The 21,627-nt window shown below is 38.3% G+C and overlaps 2 protein-coding genes across 6 annotated transcripts in view; one reads left to right on the top strand and one right to left on the bottom strand.

The window, feature by feature from the left end:
* Positions 1 to 5,516, bottom strand: part of LOC127518702 (piggyBac transposable element-derived protein 4-like) — a 33,760-nt gene extending 28,244 nt beyond the window's left edge. The window contains exons 1-2 of one of the 5 annotated variants that reach the window (XM_051905716.1): positions 5,129 to 5,516; positions 4,384 to 4,709 (exon numbers count right to left, since the gene is read on the bottom strand). In XM_051905716.1, coding sequence (XP_051761676.1) covers positions 4,384 to 4,709; positions 5,129 to 5,141 — 339 coding nt within the window. In that variant the 5' untranslated portion in view covers positions 5,142 to 5,516. Of the gene's footprint in view, positions 1 to 890; positions 2,262 to 3,535; positions 4,358 to 4,383; positions 4,710 to 5,128 lie in introns of those variants that run through there. The other 4 variants (XM_051905744.1, XM_051905737.1, XM_051905728.1 and 1 more) reach the window with 4 other exon arrangements.
* Positions 1 to 21,627, top strand: part of stim2a (tromal interaction molecule 2a) — a 165,035-nt gene that overhangs the window by 52,525 nt on the left and 90,883 nt on the right. The window lies entirely within an intron of this gene.

A 21,627-nucleotide genomic window follows, 5' to 3' on the forward strand; every position in this document is an offset into this window, starting at 1 on the left:
GCAAGGTGGAGGGTGGGTGTGGTCTTAACCAGCTTGCGGCCAAGGTACCATGCGCTAATGTTGACAGTGGATGTATCGCAATGGCTCATAGACCCGCAGTCGTTCAAGCGTTTCAGTTCGACCCAGAATCCGATCCGGATGGAGAAGCACCGGATGAAGTAGTTGCAACTCAGCGGCTACAGCAGGACGTCTCAGAGTGGTTAGTTTAAAATTAATTATCATTAAATTTTAGTTTAAAATGTATTATCGTGTAGCTAATGCTAGCCTACGTTGTTGGCTTTTCATGTTGCTCTGATTTGCTATCATATATATATATATATATATATATATATATATATATATATATATATATATATGTGTGTGTGTGTGTGTGTGTGAAGACTTAAGATGCAAAAGCCTCTAAGTGTCATCTGGATTTTTCTTATAAAATGAACATTTTTATCAGTATGTTTATGTTCAATTATTACACTTTAATGGCAATGAAAATGACCTATTAATTGCAATTAATGTGAAATTTCTGAACCTAAACAAACGAGCTTGATTTATAAAAAAAAAAAAAAAACATTTTAGAAGACGATTTCAGACGGCACTTATAGGCTTTTGCATCTGAAGTCTTCAATTATATCAAGCTCTGCAATCTGTAAATGTGGATATCGCGTGCACCATAACACCAACAGCAGAACGGTTATCCAAACAACAAAAAGAAGTGTACAATACTCGCATTACAGTGTGTGTATTGACACACATACTTGATGCCATCTACCTTTACATTAGCGACATTAACTGGGCGGTTAGCGGCAGAGCTAATGTTACAGCTACATTCTAAGGATAACAAGCTAGGTAACCATATACAGTAAAGCAAAAGAATTGTACAGTATTAGTTGACTTACTTGTCCGAGGTTTGTAGCTGCGCCAAGAAGAGTTGGTACTGATCCAGACTTTATTTTCAGACGTTCAGAAAGGCCAGCACTGTATTGGCCCAAGTTGAGGAAACAGTCGTCGGTAAAATGTTTGGCGCAGACATACAAAACTTTGGGAAGTTGTGTCGGCGCATTGTTTTGGAAAATAAAATTAACCCACTGTTTCTTTATAGGCTCGGATAAAGGAACTAAAAATAGACTCCGGTGTTCATCTGTACATCCAAACACTGAGCAACTGCCATGCTTCGCTCGTTTACAAGCCATGATGTCTCGAGGAAAAAAAAAAAAAAAAACGCGCCCCCTCGCACGGTAGTAGGTCATTTTCTCATGGGCGGGCAAAGCAGAGAAAGGGGAGGTAATCTTTCCTCTTATGACGACATATGGGGAAGATTCCAGTTTGGGTCGTCTGAGCTTTCGTTTTCTCAAACGCGAAGCAAAACACCCAGGGCTCGGTTTACACCCATCGCCTTTTCTAGCCACTGGGCGACCATAAGCAGGCTAGGGGAACTCATATTAATGTTAAAAAAATCTCATAAAGTGAAATTTTCATGCCATGGGACCTTTAATATATTTATTCCTAATGTATTATTACATTATATTATGGTTAAAGATGTTACAGAAATATGTTTATTTCATTACATAGTTGAAACATTTGCCAACTGTGCAACATTTATGTACATTACATATGCTTTATAAGCCTTGGTTGGAGAGACCCGCAGCCACAGGACGGAAGTGATAGTCTTTCACATGGATTTTGATCAGATCAATATCTACAATATTTTATCATATTTTTTAAATAGTCACTTTTCTGTTCATATATGCATAAGGTATCACAAACATTTTGTTGTTAGTGCATTAATGACACTGAGAACAAATACCTTTAACTTTTTTAATCTTAAATATGAAATATACTGTTACAAAATTAACATTTTTAAAATTAAAATATAGCAGTATATTGTTGAACTAAAAATGAACTATTGTGTTTGTATCCATGAGACCTAGTATGCCCCATTTTACAATATGTAAAATATGTCTCTGATGTCCCTTAAGTGTGTATTGTTAAGCCAAAACGCACCATTTTTCTCTTTATATGCAAATGAGCCGGTGCTCCTGTCCCAGCCTCCTTTCAAGAAGAGGGTGAAGCTTCAAGAGCTCGTGCTCCGGCATACCGTCAACAATAAAACAACGTGCAATTTTGAACTACAAAACTCATTTACGACAATTCTGATAGCATGTGAAAGTAGTGTCAGTGAAAACAGTCAGAGACAAAGGTAGCTTTAGCAACATTAGCCGTACAGATTGCCACAAGCCCTTTCAGAAAGGCAATTTGGAAGGACTTACAACATATGACGTGATACTTACTTTGTGTGGATCTGAAGTTTGCGGACGAAGCGTTGGTATTGACCCATATTTCAGAATCAACCTTTGTGAAAATCCAGCGTTGAAAAGACCCTCGTTTGCGAAGCAGTCCGGCGCAAAATGATTAGCGCAAACGTACAAGACTTTAACTATTTTCTTCGGGACATTTCCTTTGAAAATGAAATTTAACCACGATGTCCTCTGTGACTCAGATTGCGGAAGTCTATGGAGACTCTTATGTTCAGTGGTACATCCCAAAACATGACACTTGTAATGCCTCTTTGGCGCAGACATTGTACAGCTACAGTGAGGATACCGAAATGGCGAACTGTCTATTTGCTAATAGGGCAGATTGTCATCGGCGGTGGGCGGGGCTTCTCCCTACGATTACATCATTGTAGGGGGAATCTGAATCAGCTAGTTTGAAGAGACTGCTTTTGATTTATGGGTATTGTGAAAAAAAAATGAGGGAGTGGATTTTTACCATTATAGGCTGGTTGTTCTCACACACTGCAGACACACATCAGTGTTCAAATACCTTATAAAGGTGAATTTTGCATAATAGGTCCCCTTCAAACATGATTAAGAGGCATTATTTTAAAACACTGCTCACTGCACAAAGTGCCTATTTAAAATTATTTTTAAATATCAAAATCCATGTGAAAATAGCTCATATCTAATAAAAGAAAATTACGTGTATAAGCTCCGCCCCTCACTTCCGTTCTATGGCTGCTTGTCTGAAACTGCTGGCACTGCTACTGGAGCAAATAAAGTTCAAACAGTTCTTTAGTTGTGTCCCAAATGACGCACTACACTCATACACTGTACTCAAACGTGTAGTGCATAAATTAAAAGGTTTTGTCATTCATCATTGGAGTCTGATAGCTCCTCCCCCTCCTCTACGTAATTAAAGCTGCGACAGATGAGTGCATGAAGCTTCTCAACATTCCACATTTCTTCGCTTTTTCGGTTAATTAAATGCATCTTCCGGCTATTTGAAGTGTATTATAGTGTGAACACACTACTAGCACTATACTACAACACTAGGACGCACGTTTTGAGTTACCAGTTATAGCTGACAAAAGGATAACGGTGTTTCGTGTAAACGAATTCATCGTTCATTATTTTTAGTCAAGTAAAAGTGTATACATGTATGTGCATTTGTGCATTTATTGGTTTGAAACGTATAACTACTCATCAAACGATCTGTAAAAGACAAAGCAATAGTGACGCATGGTAAAAATATTGTTACTCACACATTTGTGTTGGGGCATTACTGTCGGCTCCAGTATAGTCGGCACAGCATCATCTTTTATTTTCAGTCTCTCGGAAAAGCCTGCGTCGAACTGCGACTTGTTTATAAACGAATCCGGAGTAAAATGAAGCGAACAAACGAACAGTGTCTTATTGACGCGATCTGGAACTTCGTTAAAAATAAAGTTCATCCACGCTTTACTAATGTTAGGATCACGCGGAAGGCAATGCAAAGATTGTGCTTTTCCACAACTTAGTACTGCACAACGTCTTGTAATCCTCAGAGGCATCTCTATCGTTTTGTTGCTCGAGTAATCCTGTGTTTGCGTCTCTCGCGCATTTGCTCTTCCTACTACATGCGTGAATCGGTGGGCGGGGCTGAACAGGCAATGGCGTAGAAGTAGGCGTTGATCTTCTGCAGAGGCAGTCTTTCTTTTGAATGATATAATGTTTTTGGACTAACGAGGAAGTTGAGTTCTGAAACTTACATGATGTTTTTATAGTACAATAAACGCATATGTCAAAATATCAAGGGGAATTATTTCTCAATTCATGACCCCTTTAAAAGGATTCCCCTGCATCATTAAACAGTTCGACCAAGGAGTCTCTCCCCTCCTCTTAGAGAGCCTACTCTGCTCTGATTGGTCAGATGGCCCAGTCTTTTTTGAATTTCAGCTACGGAGGATTCGTTAATGTTTGTATCATTGATTTAGCAGAACTATTTCGAGACAGTAACGTGAGATAGCCGGTTAGCAGAGGCCTACAGCTGTGCACTGGGTGTACACAGTATAAAACACAAAACTACGTATTTTGAACACTCGGCACAAAATATATACATAATCATACTTACAGGTTGTAATAAAGTTGATCCAGAGGCGCAAGAAGGCCCAAATAATGTAGGTACTCCCCCATCTTTAATGAATAAACGTTTTGCAAATCCCGCATTGACCTCGGAGAGATTTGAGAAGCAGTCGTCCGTAAAATGACGGGAACATAACAAAAGGTTGGGGTTAAACTGCTGTGGTACCATTGTAAAAATGAATTTCAACCACTGACTCTTCACATCCTCGTCCTTTGGAAGTCCATGCAGCGTGGTTTTGCTTTTGCAGCGCAGAAAACAGCGTCTTCTCGACATGTCGACAACACGAACCAAACTCTTCCAAGCCTCAGCTACAACTACAGGCAGTTCACAATAGGTTCCTTCTTTTTGGAGACATTTGTCGTGCGCTTTGGTTTACTAAAAGAGGCACGTTAAATGCAAATGAGCTGCTGCTCCCGCCCACCCCTTTTCCCTGCTACTGAATACTGGACTCTATGAACCAGAGAAGGACACTGAAGAAGAAAAGACTCCGGCAAAAGTGATAACTTCGAGAATGCACAAGAACGTTTCTGAATGCTTAGTTGGCGAATTATATAATTGTTGTAGAGTTTTTCATCCGTTTCGCAACGATGGATGAGCAACACACTAAATACTGTAAGCCCAGCTAACACAAAGATACATGTAGTATAACTTTTTTTGGGGGGGAGGTTATGTTGCGTCATGCTCATTTATTAATTATTGTACACGCACACGTTAACAAAATATCGATACTTACGTCTTCTGGACATGAAGTTGGAGCACGGACCGTTGGTATTGATCCATCCTTAATTAACAACTTTAATGCAAATCCTGCCTTGTATTGACCCTCGTTTACAAAGCAGTCTGGCGTAAAATGGTTAGCACAAACATATACGTATTTACCTATATTTTTGGGCGCATTCCCTTTAAAAATAAAGTTAACCCATTGCATCTTCAGTGGCACAGATGCCGGAAGTAAATGAATACTTTTATGTTCATTCCTACAGCCAATAACATAACATCTTCTACTACGTTGAGACATTTTTGTGTTACCACTAGCTGCTCTAGCAAGGAGATAAACATAGCGACTGTAGTGTGTAGGGTGCAAAATCTTTAGATATATACCAAGGCGTGATCTCTTTTTCTTCTTGATTTGCGGCGGTGGGCAACACCCAAGTACATTACCGCCACCTATCTCCCGACTGGACCATTGACACGCTACTTGCGTGTGCCTATATCAGTGCATATTCAGCCCCCGTGTTTATAAAAAATATATATATATTATTGTTATTATTTTATAATAATTATAATAATAATATCCTGTCTCATTCACCCTCTACATTTATAGCTGTAATTCCTAGATACTGCAACTTTAATGAGGTTTCATTAGGCCTACCTCCTACTTCTGGATCTAAATGATTTCTTTCCCTTGTATATTCATTGCACTGCATTATAACATGTTCAAATGACTCATTAACGCTCATCTCACATGGTTCTGTTGAATGTTTAACTATTAAGTGCATTGTGCTGTTTAGCTCTGTATGTCCCAATCTTAGGCTTGTTATTATTCTCTCCTCTTCTCTGCTCTCACCTGATAACCTTCCCACTCCTGGCTGAATGAAATACAAATGTCTACCTTTTACTTTGGTATCCCAAAATAATTTTATTATGAATATTCTTTTTGATTTTTCATCTAATTTCTGACCTAAAAGAATATTGATGTCTACTATTTCTCGTACTGTAGCCCTTTTTTGCTAATGCATCTGTATCTTCATTACCTTTCAACTCCACATGAACTGTAACTCATGAAAACTGTACCTTTATATTATTTTTCTGTAATGAATTTAAGTCCTGGAGAATCTTTATAATCATGTCCTGTCTTGTGTCTGACTTCTGATCTTTCAGACTTTAGATGTCAGCTGAACTAGAAATCTATCTAAACTGCTTGGTCAATCATCTTGACAGTTAACATTTTCAACAGTTAATTTCATTATTTCCTAATGTATTATAGTCAATAGCGGTATATCGTGACACTCCTATAGTTCAAGTTGGCACGGCGTCCTCTTTTATTAAAAGTCAAAGCCTGTGTCGTCTTGTTTACAAAAGACTCCACCGTAAAATGTACAGAACAAATTAAGTGTCTTACTGACATGATCCTGCATTTCATTGAAAATAATGGAAAATATGGAAGGCAGTCTGGTGGAAGCTAGATATTTTACTTTACAACTTGTTAAATATGGATATTTTTCTTACACAAATGCATCTTACACATTAACCCCCCGGTGCCGTGTGGAGTACGTTTATAATGGATGGATGCACTTTCTTCAGCTTCATACTCGTTCCCACTGCCATTATAAAGCTTGGATGCATCAGGATATTTATTAATATATCTCAGATTGTGTTCATCAGAAAGAAGAAAGTCATATACACCTAGGATGGCTTAAGGGTGAGTAAAGCTTGGGGTAATTTTCATTTTAAAGTCAACTAATCCTTTAACAGCAATAATATTCTCGTTGTCGTGGTAACATTTCATTTGAAGCTAATGAAGAAATTACATGGTCTTTCATCGCTTCCTTTGCCAAGTGCGTTCTTCCAAACGGCTTCATTATTACCCACAAATGCCCTGCTCCCTGCTCTGCCCCTTTCGGAGTGAGTAAACAGGGCGCTAAACTCACTTTCTATTGGAATTTGTCCAAGGACTTTGGTCACAAACAGTTCATATGCTTTCTTTTTCATGTTCGTTCTCCTGCTCTTCCTCCTCTTCTTCTTCTATACCGACAAGTTGAGCATAAATAGGCGCATACTGCCACCTATACTGTGCTGTAGGTCTAGCATACTGATGATTTCCTATGTCCAGACTGAAACTTCTACTCCTGTTCTGAGATTTAAATTTTGCCAATTCACCACATCCAGAATCAGCCTGGTATTCTCTCTGGAGTTGAATCCATTCGTGGTCAAGTAGGTATTGCAGATAGATGCACAGTGATCTAAAGAACTATTAATTGCACACCTAATAAAATGAAACATTTGTGCAAACGAAAGCCAGTCTTCACTACAGAAATACATTCACAATATCACAGCTATGAGAAAGAACATGTGTGGATTAGGGTCATGGAAAAGACCCACCACTAATGCACAGGCTGAAAGTGCAAACAAAGACAAGCAGAGTGACGAAAACAGTGAAGTCCCATTTGGACTGCATATAAGCACTTATGAGATGTGCTTGTGCCAATAAAAATTGAGGAATAAATACTGTACATTATATGTTTCTGTTATAGTGGAGAGTGCATTTTTATAATGAAAACAATACAATAAGCAAAACTGTTTGAACTGCTTTAAGCAAGCCAAGTACATAAACACAAAACCTCATGCCTGGTGAGTGATGAACTAGAAGATATGAACTGTTTATCTCAGATAATGCATTCATGTGCATTCAGAGTGGTCTGAATGAAAAGGTTGTGGGTTTCCTGTATTATGTTTTTCATTATTTTTCTCACAACTATTAATCAAAGAGCTTGTGAATTTGACTCTGGCCCAGTGATTCTCAATCTGTTCTCAATCTGTCCTTATACCTGATTCAACTCATCATCTCATTATAAAGGAACTACATGGCCTGAATTGTGCATGAGAATTTTGATTCGCAAGGTCTGTTTACATTTTCACAACAAATGCTCTTCTGGAATAATGAAATGTATTCATTGATACAACCAAATGAAAGGAAACTGGTGACTGGTTGACACAGCTCTCATTTTTCATATGTAATTCCAAACCCCGCGTCTCAAAGCATTAAAACTTTCCATTGATGTGAATCAATCAGATAAGAGCTGACATCTGCATCAAGACCACCACCAGTGTCAGTTATTCACAGTCACTCACTGAAATGGAGAGGTCAATCGTTTCTTTCATGCTTTTATGTAAGAGAGATTATACTATTTTTCTATGTTATTTACATTGAAATTTATGAGATTTTGTAAGCAGGTCAATTTCAAAGTACATAATGCAATTTTAAAAGTTATTTTTCTCTTGTACAGGTGTTTTGTTGTTCAGTCAGAACAGAATCTATGGAGCAGAAGTGGAGATGAAAGTCAGACCTGGAGACAACATCACTCTCTACTGTGATCGCTCTTTAACTCTTGGTTCCATCATTGTATGGATAAGAAACTGCTCTCAGGAAAATCAACCCTCTCTGGAAATAGATTTTACAAAATGGGGCCAGGAGATATTACAGCGTTTCAGCTCTCTCCACAACCGCTCTAGTAATTCTTATGATCTACATATTACTAACATCAGTGTCTCTGATCTGGGACTGTATTACTGTGGAGAAGTAGAGAATAAGGTCAATTATGAAAAAGGCAACATCTCGTCATCTAAAATGTACTATTATGAAAACCGAACAACTCGTCTCTCTCTTGCAGGTCAAAACAACAACAAAACAACAACAACAAAAACATATTGCGAACTGTTCATTTATTATTTGGTTTATTATTATTATTATGACAAAGATTATTGTATGAGTTTGTTTAGAGTCTCCTCCTGTTAAAATGACTTATGTTTATGTTTCTTTTATTGTCAGTGTCTTCTCATGCTGAGCAGTTCAACATCACCTCCACTCCTCGTGTATCAGACTGTGTTCTCTGCTGGACGCTGCTGTTCAGTGTGTGTCTGGTGTGTGTTCTCCTCTCCTCACTCCTGTCCTCCATCTGTGTGTACTGCCTCTGTCGCGCTCAAACTGCAGGTATCTGATATTGATATGAAAGAACAGTTTCACATATTTAATGTTGTTTATATAATCAAAATGACTAATTATAAAGAAAGCTGTATTACAATTATACAGTAGCATTATGTGTTTACTGATGTCACGAGTGTCTGGTGTAAAGATACGCACAACGAATACTATAACAGTCTTAATATAACTCTTTGGAAATCACAGGAGAAGTTAGGAGATTAAACACAACTGCATAATAATACGATGTCACGGAACAAAGAACTGAATGAATTGAGGGCTAATATAACGTAACATGGAACACCTGCATAACTCAGTCAACGACCATATTGAAAAACTAGCAAAGGAAATACAAGGCAAACAACTGAACAGTGAATACAAAACCAAAACTGACTATACAGCTGACATTTTTATGTATTTAAGAGCACATACAGTAGTATACATATTTAAAGTTACTATTTTAAGACTTGCATTATTTTCTCACTAAAATGGCATATTTTCTTATGACCTTTAGGTTATGAGCAGTGTGCAGAGATACTCACAGTGATTTTATTAAGGTATCTTTATTGTTTCAGTAATTTGTTTTAAGAGTTGCCATATCAAAGACAATAGTTTAGTTTGTTTCATGTGCATCTCATATTTATTTCAGGGGGATCCTACAGAGAAACATCAGTGTGAGACGAGTAAAACTGGAAAGATCTGCCTCCACACTGAAGTCTGTTATAGACTGCTGACATCTTCATATCCCTATGCCGAGATGTGATTCTACTGCTCAGTTTAAACAACTTACTGAAAACTTGCTGCTTTCTATTGCTTTACTCAGCAACATTAGCTATGATTTCTGAACTCTTTCACCACATTTAGTACACATGCACACACATACAAAAAACTTGCAGCACATTTTTATATATGATTATACATTTACATATGCAATTATGCATGATACACAACACATTCACACTAATGCCATTAAAAACAACATTAATTTTTTATTGGATTAAACAAAATAATAATAAAAAACAGGCTTCAAATAATAACTGTTTGTTGTCAGTGTCATTCTGTGAAAACTAAATGAATAAAAGTAAATATCTGAATAAAACGAAGCTCTGAATAAAGGTAGGATTTAACTCCATATTCTTTGTCCTCACATCTATGAAAATAAGACATTAACATGGGCATCTTCTGTGCAGCAAAATGTAGATCAACAGGATGTTAAAATAGGTTTCCTGTGTGCATTTGTCTATCAGCCGCTCTCACTCTTTCTCTCTTAGTATCAACCACAAATGTTTCCACTTGACCCTTTAAACAGACATGCATGAGTGTATTTGTCTGTCAATTATATATTTCTGTTCAATGCATAATAACCACAAATATTTTTCTGTAGACTGAAAATGCACATGTAAAGCTAATGCACATAATAAAAACAGTATTTTTTCGGCTGAATCAGTTTTATTGCACTGCAACAACAAAATAAATAAATTAAATAATTAAGTAAGTGAAGAGATGGTTGGTATTGTTGTGACTGATTATTTTATAAATTATTTCATATTTTTATTTATAATCGTATGTTTCTATATTATTTCATATTGTAAACACATTTTAATAGAATTAATGCAATTTAGCTGTGCAGCATTAAACCATAAATTCATCCATTCATCCATCTAATAATTTATCCATGTTTTAACAAATAAAGAATCCATATAAAGAAATAGTTAAGAAAAAAATGAATAGAATAGTACTTTTAAAAGTACAAAATATGCTTAAAATGTCATAACAATATAATTCGTTTCCCGTGAAATGTAGGATACAACAGATCAGATGGATTCTCCGCAGACAGGATTTTTTTTTTTTTTTTTTTTTTTTTTTGAGAGAAAAACTGCCGAGTTACACTTTTAAACGTAAGCATTGGGTTTCAGCTTACTCAAATATCTAATGATACATATGTAAAAAAAAATAATTAAAAAAAAAAATTATTCAGAACCTCCAACCGACGTAATTTTCCCATGTCGGTTATTTCGGTTTTTTAATCCTGTTAATAGGCTACTTCCCGCTTAAAAACATACTACCGCGTGTGTAGCCACGTGACTCCGCCCAGTCCAGTCAACATGCAGGGGAACGCCGAGTCAACACACAGAGACGGTGCACGAGCGATGAGCCTTGCGTCTTCAGTAAACTTTGACAGTTGTATGTGTTTTAAGGTTTGCCAGTTTGGACATTCAAGCGATTAGACGATCGGATGTGTATTATTATATCGAGCTACCGTGCTGGCGCAGCTGCATTGTGGCACGAACACTCATACAAACAGTAGATGCACAAAACATGAAGATCGCAGGCACTGAGGACAGAAACTAGTTTTCAGCGCTGTCCTGTGATTTATCAATAAAGTAGCTTAGAAACTCAACTTATTATAGCATGTATTCTACTTTTGAAGGAACTATTTACAACCCACAGCTTCACAATTAATAGAGAGACGGTATGACTAATTTACACACGCAGTCGCTCTCATTACGTACTGGTACTGTACTATAATTTATCTTTATCTGATTTACAACGAGCAGAAATCTGTAAGAAATGTTATGAACCATAGATAAAATAACTGCTGAAAGTGAGCTGTTTAAGTCAGATCACTCTTTCAATAGGAAAAAATATCCCACCTTTAAAGGGTTAGTTCACCCAAAAATGAAAATTCTGTCATTTATTACTCACCCTCATGCCGTTCCAGACCTGTAAGACCTTCGTTAATCTTCGGAATGCAAATTGAGATATTTTTGTTTAAATCCGATGGCTCCGGATACATATTTAAATCAGTTCATGTGAGTACAGTGGTTCAATATTAATATTATAAAGCGACGAGAATATTTTTGCTGCGCCAAAAAAAACCAAAATAACGAATTATTTAGTGATGGCCGATTTCAAAACACTGCTTCAGGAAGCTTCGGAGCGTAATGAATCAGCGTGTCGAATCCGCAGTTCGGAGCGCCAAAGTCACGTGATTTCAGCAGTTTGGCGGTTTGACACGTGATCCGAATCATGATTCGACACGCTGATTCATAACACTCCGAATCTTCCTGAAGCAGTGTTTTGAAATCGGCCATCACTAAATAATTCGTTATTTTGTTTTTTTTGGCGCACCAAAAATATTCTCGTCACTTTATAATATTAATATTGAACCACTGTACTCACATGAACTGATTTAAATATGTTTTTAGTACCTTTATGGATCTTGAGAGAGGAAATGTCATTGCTCATTGCCTCACGGAGCCATTGGATTTAAACAAAAATATCTTAATTTGTGTTCCGAAGATCTTACAGGTGTAAAACGGTGAGTAATTAATGACAGAATTTTCATTTTTGGGTGAACTAACCCTTTAATAGTCAAGCATATTTACAGTACAAACTTTGAAAGTGAACTATGAGGGCAAAAAAACAAAAACAAAAAAACCCCAGAAACAAAATAATCATTCATTAATCGTAATCGAGGCAAAATGCTCAATTAACCGAGGTTTTGATTTTAGGTCATAATAATCCAGCCCTAGTTTATACTCTTTATTGTCTGCAGAAATGGACCATGGTGAACGTGTTTAGACAGTTTGTGAGCCCTGTTTTTTCCCCAGAACTTTCAAAAAAGTCTAGTATGAACTTTACTGTCACTCATCAACGGCAGCTGTTACAAGCGACAAGAACAGTCCTCAGTAGGCTAGACCGTCCCATTTAACAACGTTCAGTCCAACCTAGGAGTGGCCTTTGAAGTCCTTCGAAGGATGCAGTCTTCGAATTGGGACACAGCTTTGGGGTAGGATTCATCTGTTGTATCCTTCATTTCACAAAGCATTTAGAGGCTGCATATGAAGGAGCCTTCGAATTGGGACAGCCTTTGTCGCGAGTAAGAATGCAGCCTCTGAATTGGGGCGCAGCAGACTTGTCTAGTTACATGACACATTTCCTGTATTTGTAGTGGTTGTGAAGATCGCAAGTGTGTTTAGAACTGTTGATAACCTGATGGGACACATTTACAACGTACTTGGTGTAAAAATGTAAGTCTATTTTTTTTTTTTTTTTTTTACAGTGCATAAAAGGTGATTTTCAGTACTTTGCATTTTAAAATAAACCTCTAAATGTCTGTTCAGTAGCTCATATTAAACAGATGACACAGTTTAATTGTGGTGCTTTTAATAAAATGATAAAAAGCAGTTCCAAAAGTTACAAAATGCATATGCTCATTTCTGACAGGCCCTAGAAATGTTTTAGTGATTTGCTTCTATATGTGTGTCTTGTTGCCATAGTCTTTGTCACGTCTTGTGTGTTGTTGGTTGTATGCAGAGTATGCAGCTTTTAGAGACGTGACCAGCAGGAGCGCAAGCGTGTGCAGAGGGAACTCAGAGTCCAGATCAGGGAAGCAAAAGAGCGGTACAGGAGGAATCTGGAGCAGAAATTGCAGAACAACAGCTTGAAAGAGGTGTGGGATGGGATGAAAATCACTGGATGCAGCTCCAAGAGGGGCAACACCATTGAAGGAGATGTGGAGAGAGCGAACCAGCTGAACAGCTTCTTCAACAGGTTTGACCACCCCAACTCACTTACACCTCATAACGCTGCACCCCTCACCCCCCCTTCTGCTCTTTCTGTCCCCCCAGGTACCAACCTTAGCACAGAGGAGAATGATCACCCTCCCATGATTACAGCAGCCCAGGTGTGCAGAGAGCTGAGGAGGTTTTGTCCCAGCAAAGCAGCGGGTCCAGATGGAGTATCTCCAAGACTGCTGAAGGCCTGCGCGTTAGAGCTGGGAGACCCTCTACAGCGCATCTTCAACATGAGCCTGGAACAGGAGAGGGTCCCTCAGCTATGGAAAACATCCTGTATCATCCCAGTTCCAAAGAAACCACACCCTGGAGGACTGAATGACTTCAGGCCAGTTGCCCTGACATCACATGTAATGAAGACCATGGAGCGGGTGCTGCTACACCACATGAGGCCACAGGTCCGCCATGCCCTCTACCCTCTGCAGTTTGCATATCAGGAGAAGGTGGGAGTGGAAGACGCTATTGTCTACATGCTACATCGATCCCTCACCCATCTGCAGCCATATCACCCTGTAGCCCAAGACTGGTTGCCCACTGAAGCTAAGCAGGGCTGAGCCTGGTTAGTACCTGGATGGGAGACCTCCTGGGAAAACTAGGTTGCTGCTGGAAGAGGTGTTAGTGAGGCCAGCAGGGGGTGCTCACCCTGTGGTCTGTGTGGGTCCTAACGCCCCAGTATAGTGACGGGGACACTGTACTGTAACAAGCACCGTCCTTAGGATGAGACGTTAAACCGAGGTCCTGACTCTCTGTGGTCATTAAAAAAATCCAATGGCACTTCTCGTAAAGAGTAGGGGTGTAACCCTGGTGTCCTGGCCAAATTCCCTCCATTGGCCCTTACCAATCATGGCCTCCTAATAATCCCCATCCATTGAATTGGCTCTATCACTCTCTCTTCTCTCCACATACAGCTGGTGTGTGGTGAGCGCATTGGTGCCGTCGTACTGTGGCTGCCGTCGCATCATCCAAGTGGATGCTGCACACTGGTGGTGGATGAGGAGAGACCCCTGATACGATTGTAAAGTGCTTTGGGTGTACAGTAGTACATATGAAAGCGCTATATAAATGCATCATTCATTAATTCATTCATTCATCTGGACAGGGGCAGCGGGGCTGTGAGAATTACATTCTTGGATTTCTCCAGTGCCTTCAACACCATCCAACCGCTGCTCCTCAGAGACAAACTGACAGAGGTGGGAGTGGGCTCACATCTGGTGGCATTGATTACGGACTATCTGACAGGCAGACCTCAGTACGTGCGACTAGGGGACTGCAGGTCTGACACGGTGGTGAGCAGCACAGGAGCGCCACAAGGGACTGTGCTCTCTCCAGTCTTCTTCAGCCTGTACACATTAGACTTCCAATGTAACTCTGAGTCCTGCCACGTGCAGAAGTTCGCAGACGACACTGCTATCGTGGGCTGTATCAGGAGTGGACAGGAGGAGGAGTACAGGAAACTGATCCAGGACTTTGTTACATGGTGCGACCTCAACCACCTGCACCTCAACACCACTAAGACCAGGGAGATTGTGCTGGATTTCAGAAGGCCCAGGCCTCAACCGGAGCCGTTGACCATCAACGGCGACTGTGTGGAGCTAGTAAAGACTTACAAATACCTGGGTGTGCAGTTGGATGAGAAACTGGACTGGACTGCTAACACGGACTCTCTGTGCAAGAAAGGACAGAGCCACTTGTACTTCCTCAGAAGGCTGGCGTCCTTCAACATCTGCAAAAAGCTGCTGCAGATGTTCAGACTGTGGTGGCGAGTGCCCTCTTCTCTGCGGCGGTGTGCTGGGGAGGCAACATCAAGAAGAAAGACGCATCGCGTCTGGACAAGCTGGTGAGGAAGGCGGGCTCTGTCGTGGGCACAGAGCTGGATAGCCTAACAACTGTGGCAGAGCGATGGGCGCTGAGCAAGCTCCTGTCAATTATAGACAATCCATTGCATCCATTACACAACATCATCTCAAGGCAGAGGAGCAGCTTTAGTGACAGGCTGCTGACCACAGACCAAGGAGGGGAAGGTCAAGGCAGACATTTATCACTGATATCACTGATCTGAACTGTACTATACACTGTACTATACACTGTACACTAGGTAGCATAAATTGTGATTTGCACAGGACCTTTTTTACTTTTTAATTGAAATTTTATTACTTTTACATTCTTAGTATTATCGCATGCCTTATTGGTTGTGTATATTGCTAGAAATTGTGAATTTCCCTCTGGGATAAAGTATCTATCTATCTAGAATGTGCAAGTTGACTTGCGCCAAATGAGTAATCCTCTGACGCGATGTATGATGCAGGATGTAGGAGTATTGTAAGCTTATAAGCTTCTGGCAGGTCACGTCAGTCAAGCTCGCATCAGCTGACTCCCCGGTGACTCACGTCTACCTATGGGAATACACACCTATCACAGCATCCATATATAAGCTCCTCAGTATTATCAGCAGCTATTGCATTTCTCAGGAGCTAATTACCCTCCTCCATCCCCAGCTCCTCCTCTCTTCAGTCTGGATTTGCCTTATGATTCCCCTGAATCAAACTAATTCTTGAAATATGTGTTCGTTAAATTATATCTGCATATGTTGGTTCTGGTCTGTTTACCCTAGGGGGGGTTATTGCTGCTCTCCCTGCTCTTATCCATACTAGGCCGCATGGATGCGCAGGGAGTTCTTGCTCAGAACAGAACCATACTGCCAGTACAAACTCTATGCAATTATCAATCATATTTGACGATAGTGGTCCTGACAGAAATAGGGCTGTGCAACAAATTTAAGCTCCTCTTCTCTTATATTGAAATCCTCCAACATTTCTCTTTAAAAATGATCATTTTAGATTTATAATCTGTGACCGGTGATTTGTTTTTCTCTATCCTCTGTGTTTCTCTGCGTAATTATGTTGTGCGTCAGGTCTAAGGATACTCTTCCGCCGCAAATCGACTTTACGGTCGTCCACCGGAAGCTTGCTATTTGAAGTTATAAAGTTTTAAATATGGATATTTTTCTTACAAAATGCATCGCTTCGCTTCAGAAGACCTTTATTAACCCACTGGAGTCGTATGGATTACTTTTTTTATGGATGGACGCATTATTTTTGGCTTCAAAACACGGCCCCCCATTCACAACCATTATAAACCTTGGAGGACTAAGGATATTTTTAAATATATCTCTGATTGTTTTCGTCTGAAAGAAGATAGTCATTTACACCTAGGATGGCTTGAGGGTGAGTAAATCATGGGATAATTTTCATTTTTGGATGAACTAACCCTTTAAGAACTATTAATTGCTCGTGTATTAAAACGAAACATTTGTGGAAACCAAAGCCAGGTAATATGAAATGACACAATCTTCACTGCACAGATGCATTCACAGAATTACAGCTATAAAAAAAAAAAGGGGTGTGGATTAGGGTCACAGAAAAAAAAAAAATCACCACACAGCACAGGAGTGATGTAACAGTGAAAGCCCCTGTGCTGTTGGACTGTATGAGAGTTGTATATGTTTGACTGTATATTTCAATCAATTTCAAGGGATTAGCAGTTTGGACAATGTAGCATATTAACTGATGTTATAGCGGAGATTACATTTTCAACAAAATAACAATAAAAACAAAAACTGTTTGATAAAGCATGACCTGCTCTAAGCAAGCTACCTCTCATGCAAATACATAAACACGAAACCACATAGGCTTATAGGCTAATGGAAACATTTGTGCTTGGCAAGTGATGAACTAGAAGGTAAGATAATGCCTTCATGTGCATTCAGAGTGGTCTGAATGAAAAGGTTGTGGGTTTCCTGTTTTGCCATGTTCAGATTTTCTTTAGAAGACCCACAACTATTAATCAAAGAATCTCATGAATTTGACTCTTGCCCATTCTCTGTTGTTTTGTTTATGTGTCCTTACCTGTTTCAGCTCATCACATAGATTAGTAAAGGAGCTCCGTGGCCTGAATTGTATATGAGATCTTTGATTCGCAAAGTCAGTTTACTTTTTCCTCAAAGTTCTTCTGGAATAAATATGAGCAGTTGCTTAAAAAAAAACAAATTAAAGGAATCCGGTGACTGGTTGATACAGCTTTAAGCTAAATAAATTATTTATTTATTTATTTTTTTGAGACCCTTTGTCTCAATGCATTCAAACTTTCCATTGATGTGAACCAATCAGATGAGAGCTGATGTCTGATGTCAAGACCCTCACCAGTGTCACAATCACTCACTGAGATGGAGAGGTCAAGAAATGCTGTCACTGTGCTTTTATGTAAGAAAGATACTATTTTTACATTTCATTTAGATTTTTTCGATTTTTATACAAAGTAGGTCATTGTCAGTACTTTTGTACAGTAAGTACATAATTTAATTTTAAATGTTTTATAAAGTTATTTTGCTCTTTTACAGGTGTTTTGTTGTTCAGTCAGAACAGAATCTATGGAGCAGAAGTGGAGATGAAAGTCAGACCAGGAGACAACATCACTCTCTACTGTGATCGCTCTGTAACTCATGGTTCTCTCATTGTATGGATAAGAAACTGCTCTCATGAAAATCAACCCTCTCTCGAAATAGATTTTACGAAATTGATCATGGGGATATTTCAGCGTTACAACTTTATCCACAACCGATCCAGTAATTCTTATGATCTACATATTACTAACATCAGTGTCTCTGATCTGGGACTGTATTACTGTGCAGAAGTAGAGAATAAGGTAAATGCAGATGAAAAAGGCATCATCTCCTCATCTAAAGTGTACTATTATGGAAACCAAACATCTCGTCTCTCTCTTGCAGGTAAGAAAATATTTCTGCTAGTTATTATTATGTTATTGCTTGTGTAATTCTAGAGATCTTTACCTTACCTTTTTCAACATACGTTCATATTGACATTGATACATTCTGTTTATTTTATATAGAGCAAGTAACCCTGAACATTCCTATATCAGACCTCTGCTGGACGCTGATGTTCAGTGTGTGTCCGGTGTGTGTTCTCCTCTCCTCACTCCTGTCCTCCATCTGTGTGTACTGTGTCTGTCGTAGGAAAACTACAGGTATCTCATTTGCTGTTCATATCCTTGACACAAGCTATTTAAAAAATACTGTGATTCTTGTGTGGTCCACAATATTAAAGCCTGTTTACATTTTTATTTTAATATTTTCTGTCAGAAAATAATGTGCTCAGTTATTCAAGTTCCTGTTTTTTTTTTTTTTTTTTTTTTAAGATTCATAATTTCATAAATGTGAATTTCAATTTATGTTGTTAAGCTTCTTAAATTTAAAAATTGGTTTACACTTTATTTTAAGGTGTCTTTGTTACAGTGTAACTATACTTTTAAGTACTGAGGAATTTTAATTAACAACATGTACTTACTATAGGGTTAGGATTAGGGTTTGGTTTAGCTTTAGTTGCATGTAATTATGCATAACTTACTGTTATTACTATGGTAAGTACATGTAACGTGTAACAAGGACACTTTCGAGAAGCTAATTGTAAAACTAAAGAACCGTTTCACATATTTAATGTTTTTCAGATAGAAAAAATTACTAGTTATAAAGAAAACTGTATTAGAATTATACTGTAGCATTTGTGTAATGGTACTGACATTTTTATGTATTTAAGAGCACATACATGCTTAAAGTTAATTGGTTCAGACTTGCATTATTTTCTCACTGTACTGGCATATTTTCACATAATATTTAGGTTCTGAGCAGAGTGCAGAGATACTTAAAGCGACTTCTATTAAGGTATCTATATTGTTACTTGTTATCAGTAAATTGTCTCTATTTTGTTACTTGTTTTCAGTAAATTGTCTCTATATTGTTACTTGTTTTTTAAGCTTTGCCACACCAAAGACAATAGTTTAGTTTGTTTCATGTGCTTCTCCTATCAATTTCAGGGGGATCCTACAGAGAAACATCAGTGTGAGACGAGTAAAACTGGAAAGATCTGCCTCCACACTGAAGTCTCTTATAGACTGCTGACATCTTCATATCCCTATGCCAAGATGTGATTCTACCTGCTCAGTTTAAACAACTTACTGAAAACCTACTGCTTTCTATTGCTCACTCTTTTTACTGATTACTGAACGCTTTCTCCACATTTAGTACACATGCACAAACAAGCAACAAACTTGCAGTGCATTTTTTATATAATTGTACATTTACATGTACAATTATGCATGATACACAAATATAAAAAATATTTCAAATGTTTAAATAAAATACTAATAAAATAAAATAAAAAAGTTTAAAGTATTGCTATCACGTGTTATTTGCACAAATTTCAGGTCACAAATTATATTTTCGTAATTAAATAACATTGGTTTGTAAAAACAACATTAATTTTATCAATATGTCCTTCTGTGCCATAAAAGCTAAATGTAGACTGATCAGTAAAACATTTAAAGTGAGTGACAACAACTTAAATGCAGATCTCAATTTTCCTTTTCAGTTCTGAATCATAATTACTTTCTTTGTCATAGAAGGGATGAGAAAAATAAGACTAATCTTTACATTCTCTGTTCTCACACTATCAACAGGATGCTAAAATGGGTTTCCTGTGTACGTTTGTCTTCCACTCATTCTTTTTTCTTTTTCTCTCTTCTTGTGTGCAGCTATAAGTACCAACCACAAATGTTTCCACTGGACCCTATCAACAGAAATGCACAAATTGACAGAACCACAACTATTTTTCAGTAGAATTAAAATGTGATCTATTCCATGTGCATAAAGCTAATGCACACATGTAATAAAGCATAAAAATAAACAGTATTATTTCAGAACTTAATATTTTGGACAGATTTCATAGCATTAATCCAGTTTAGATTTCTGTGCAGCATTAAACAATAAAGACACCATTTCATACTGATTCATTTAAAAAGTCAACTGAATAAGAAATAATTATAAAGGAAAGCAAATCTCAATGGCTCCATCTAGTGGCTAATATTCTGAACCTTCCAGGTGCAGTCGATAATTTCTCCTTATTAAAGTAAATTGGAACGTGTTGCTGTGGCACAACTCGACTCACACTTGTTATCTAACAAGCTTTTCGAACCTTTTCAGTCTGGGTTTAGAAAAGGACACAGTACAGAGACAGCCTTGGTTTGAGTTATGAATGACCTGAGTTATGAATGACCTACCATCTTGGTCTCCTGCTAAATAGCCTGGAGAGATGGCTTGGTATCACTGGTAATGTGCATAACTGGTTTAAATCTTACCTCACTGATCGTTCCCAGTTTGTTGTCTTGGGAAACAACAAATCTGAAATTGGACAGGTCTGTCATGGTGTTCCTCAGGGATCTGTCTTGGGTCCCATATTGTTTAGCATTTATATGCTTCCTTGGGGGCAAATCATTAGGAAATATGGTTTGGGGTATCACTTTTATACTGATGATACCCAAATTTACATCAGCTCCAAATCTGATCTTACTGTCACCTCTACAATTTTCTCGGAGTTTGTGCAGGAAATAAAAACATGGATGCACCAATGAGGTTCTACTCATTGGCACACCAATGCAATTCACAAAGGTAGCAATTTTAATTTGATTATGGAGGATAGTATCATACTTCCATTTACTCAAACTCATAACCTTGGTGTGATTTTTGACACTTGTCTGACACTAGACTAACATATTAAGAGTATTACAAAATCTGCATTCCATCATCTCAGGAACATTGCAAGAATTAGGCCTTTCCTCACTCTACCTGACGTTGAAAGGCTTATTCATGCATTTGCATGGATTGTTCATGCATTCCAGGATTGATTATTGTAATGCACTATTTGTTGGTTTACCTGCTAAATCAATCAAATAGCTGCAGTATACCCAGAATTCAGCAGCACAAGTTTCATCATGTCAGCACATCACAGGCGTGCTTTACAGTTTGCATTAGCTTCCTGTTCAGTCGCGTGATGTTTTTAATTAATAAGGGGCAGGTGGACACAATAGGTTACTATGGTAACAAAC

The sequence above is a fragment of the Ctenopharyngodon idella genome, chromosome 1 (genome assembly GCF_019924925.1).
Source record: "Ctenopharyngodon idella isolate HZGC_01 chromosome 1, HZGC01, whole genome shotgun sequence".
In the NCBI taxonomy this organism is placed as follows: domain Eukaryota; kingdom Metazoa; phylum Chordata; class Actinopteri; order Cypriniformes; family Xenocyprididae; genus Ctenopharyngodon; species Ctenopharyngodon idella.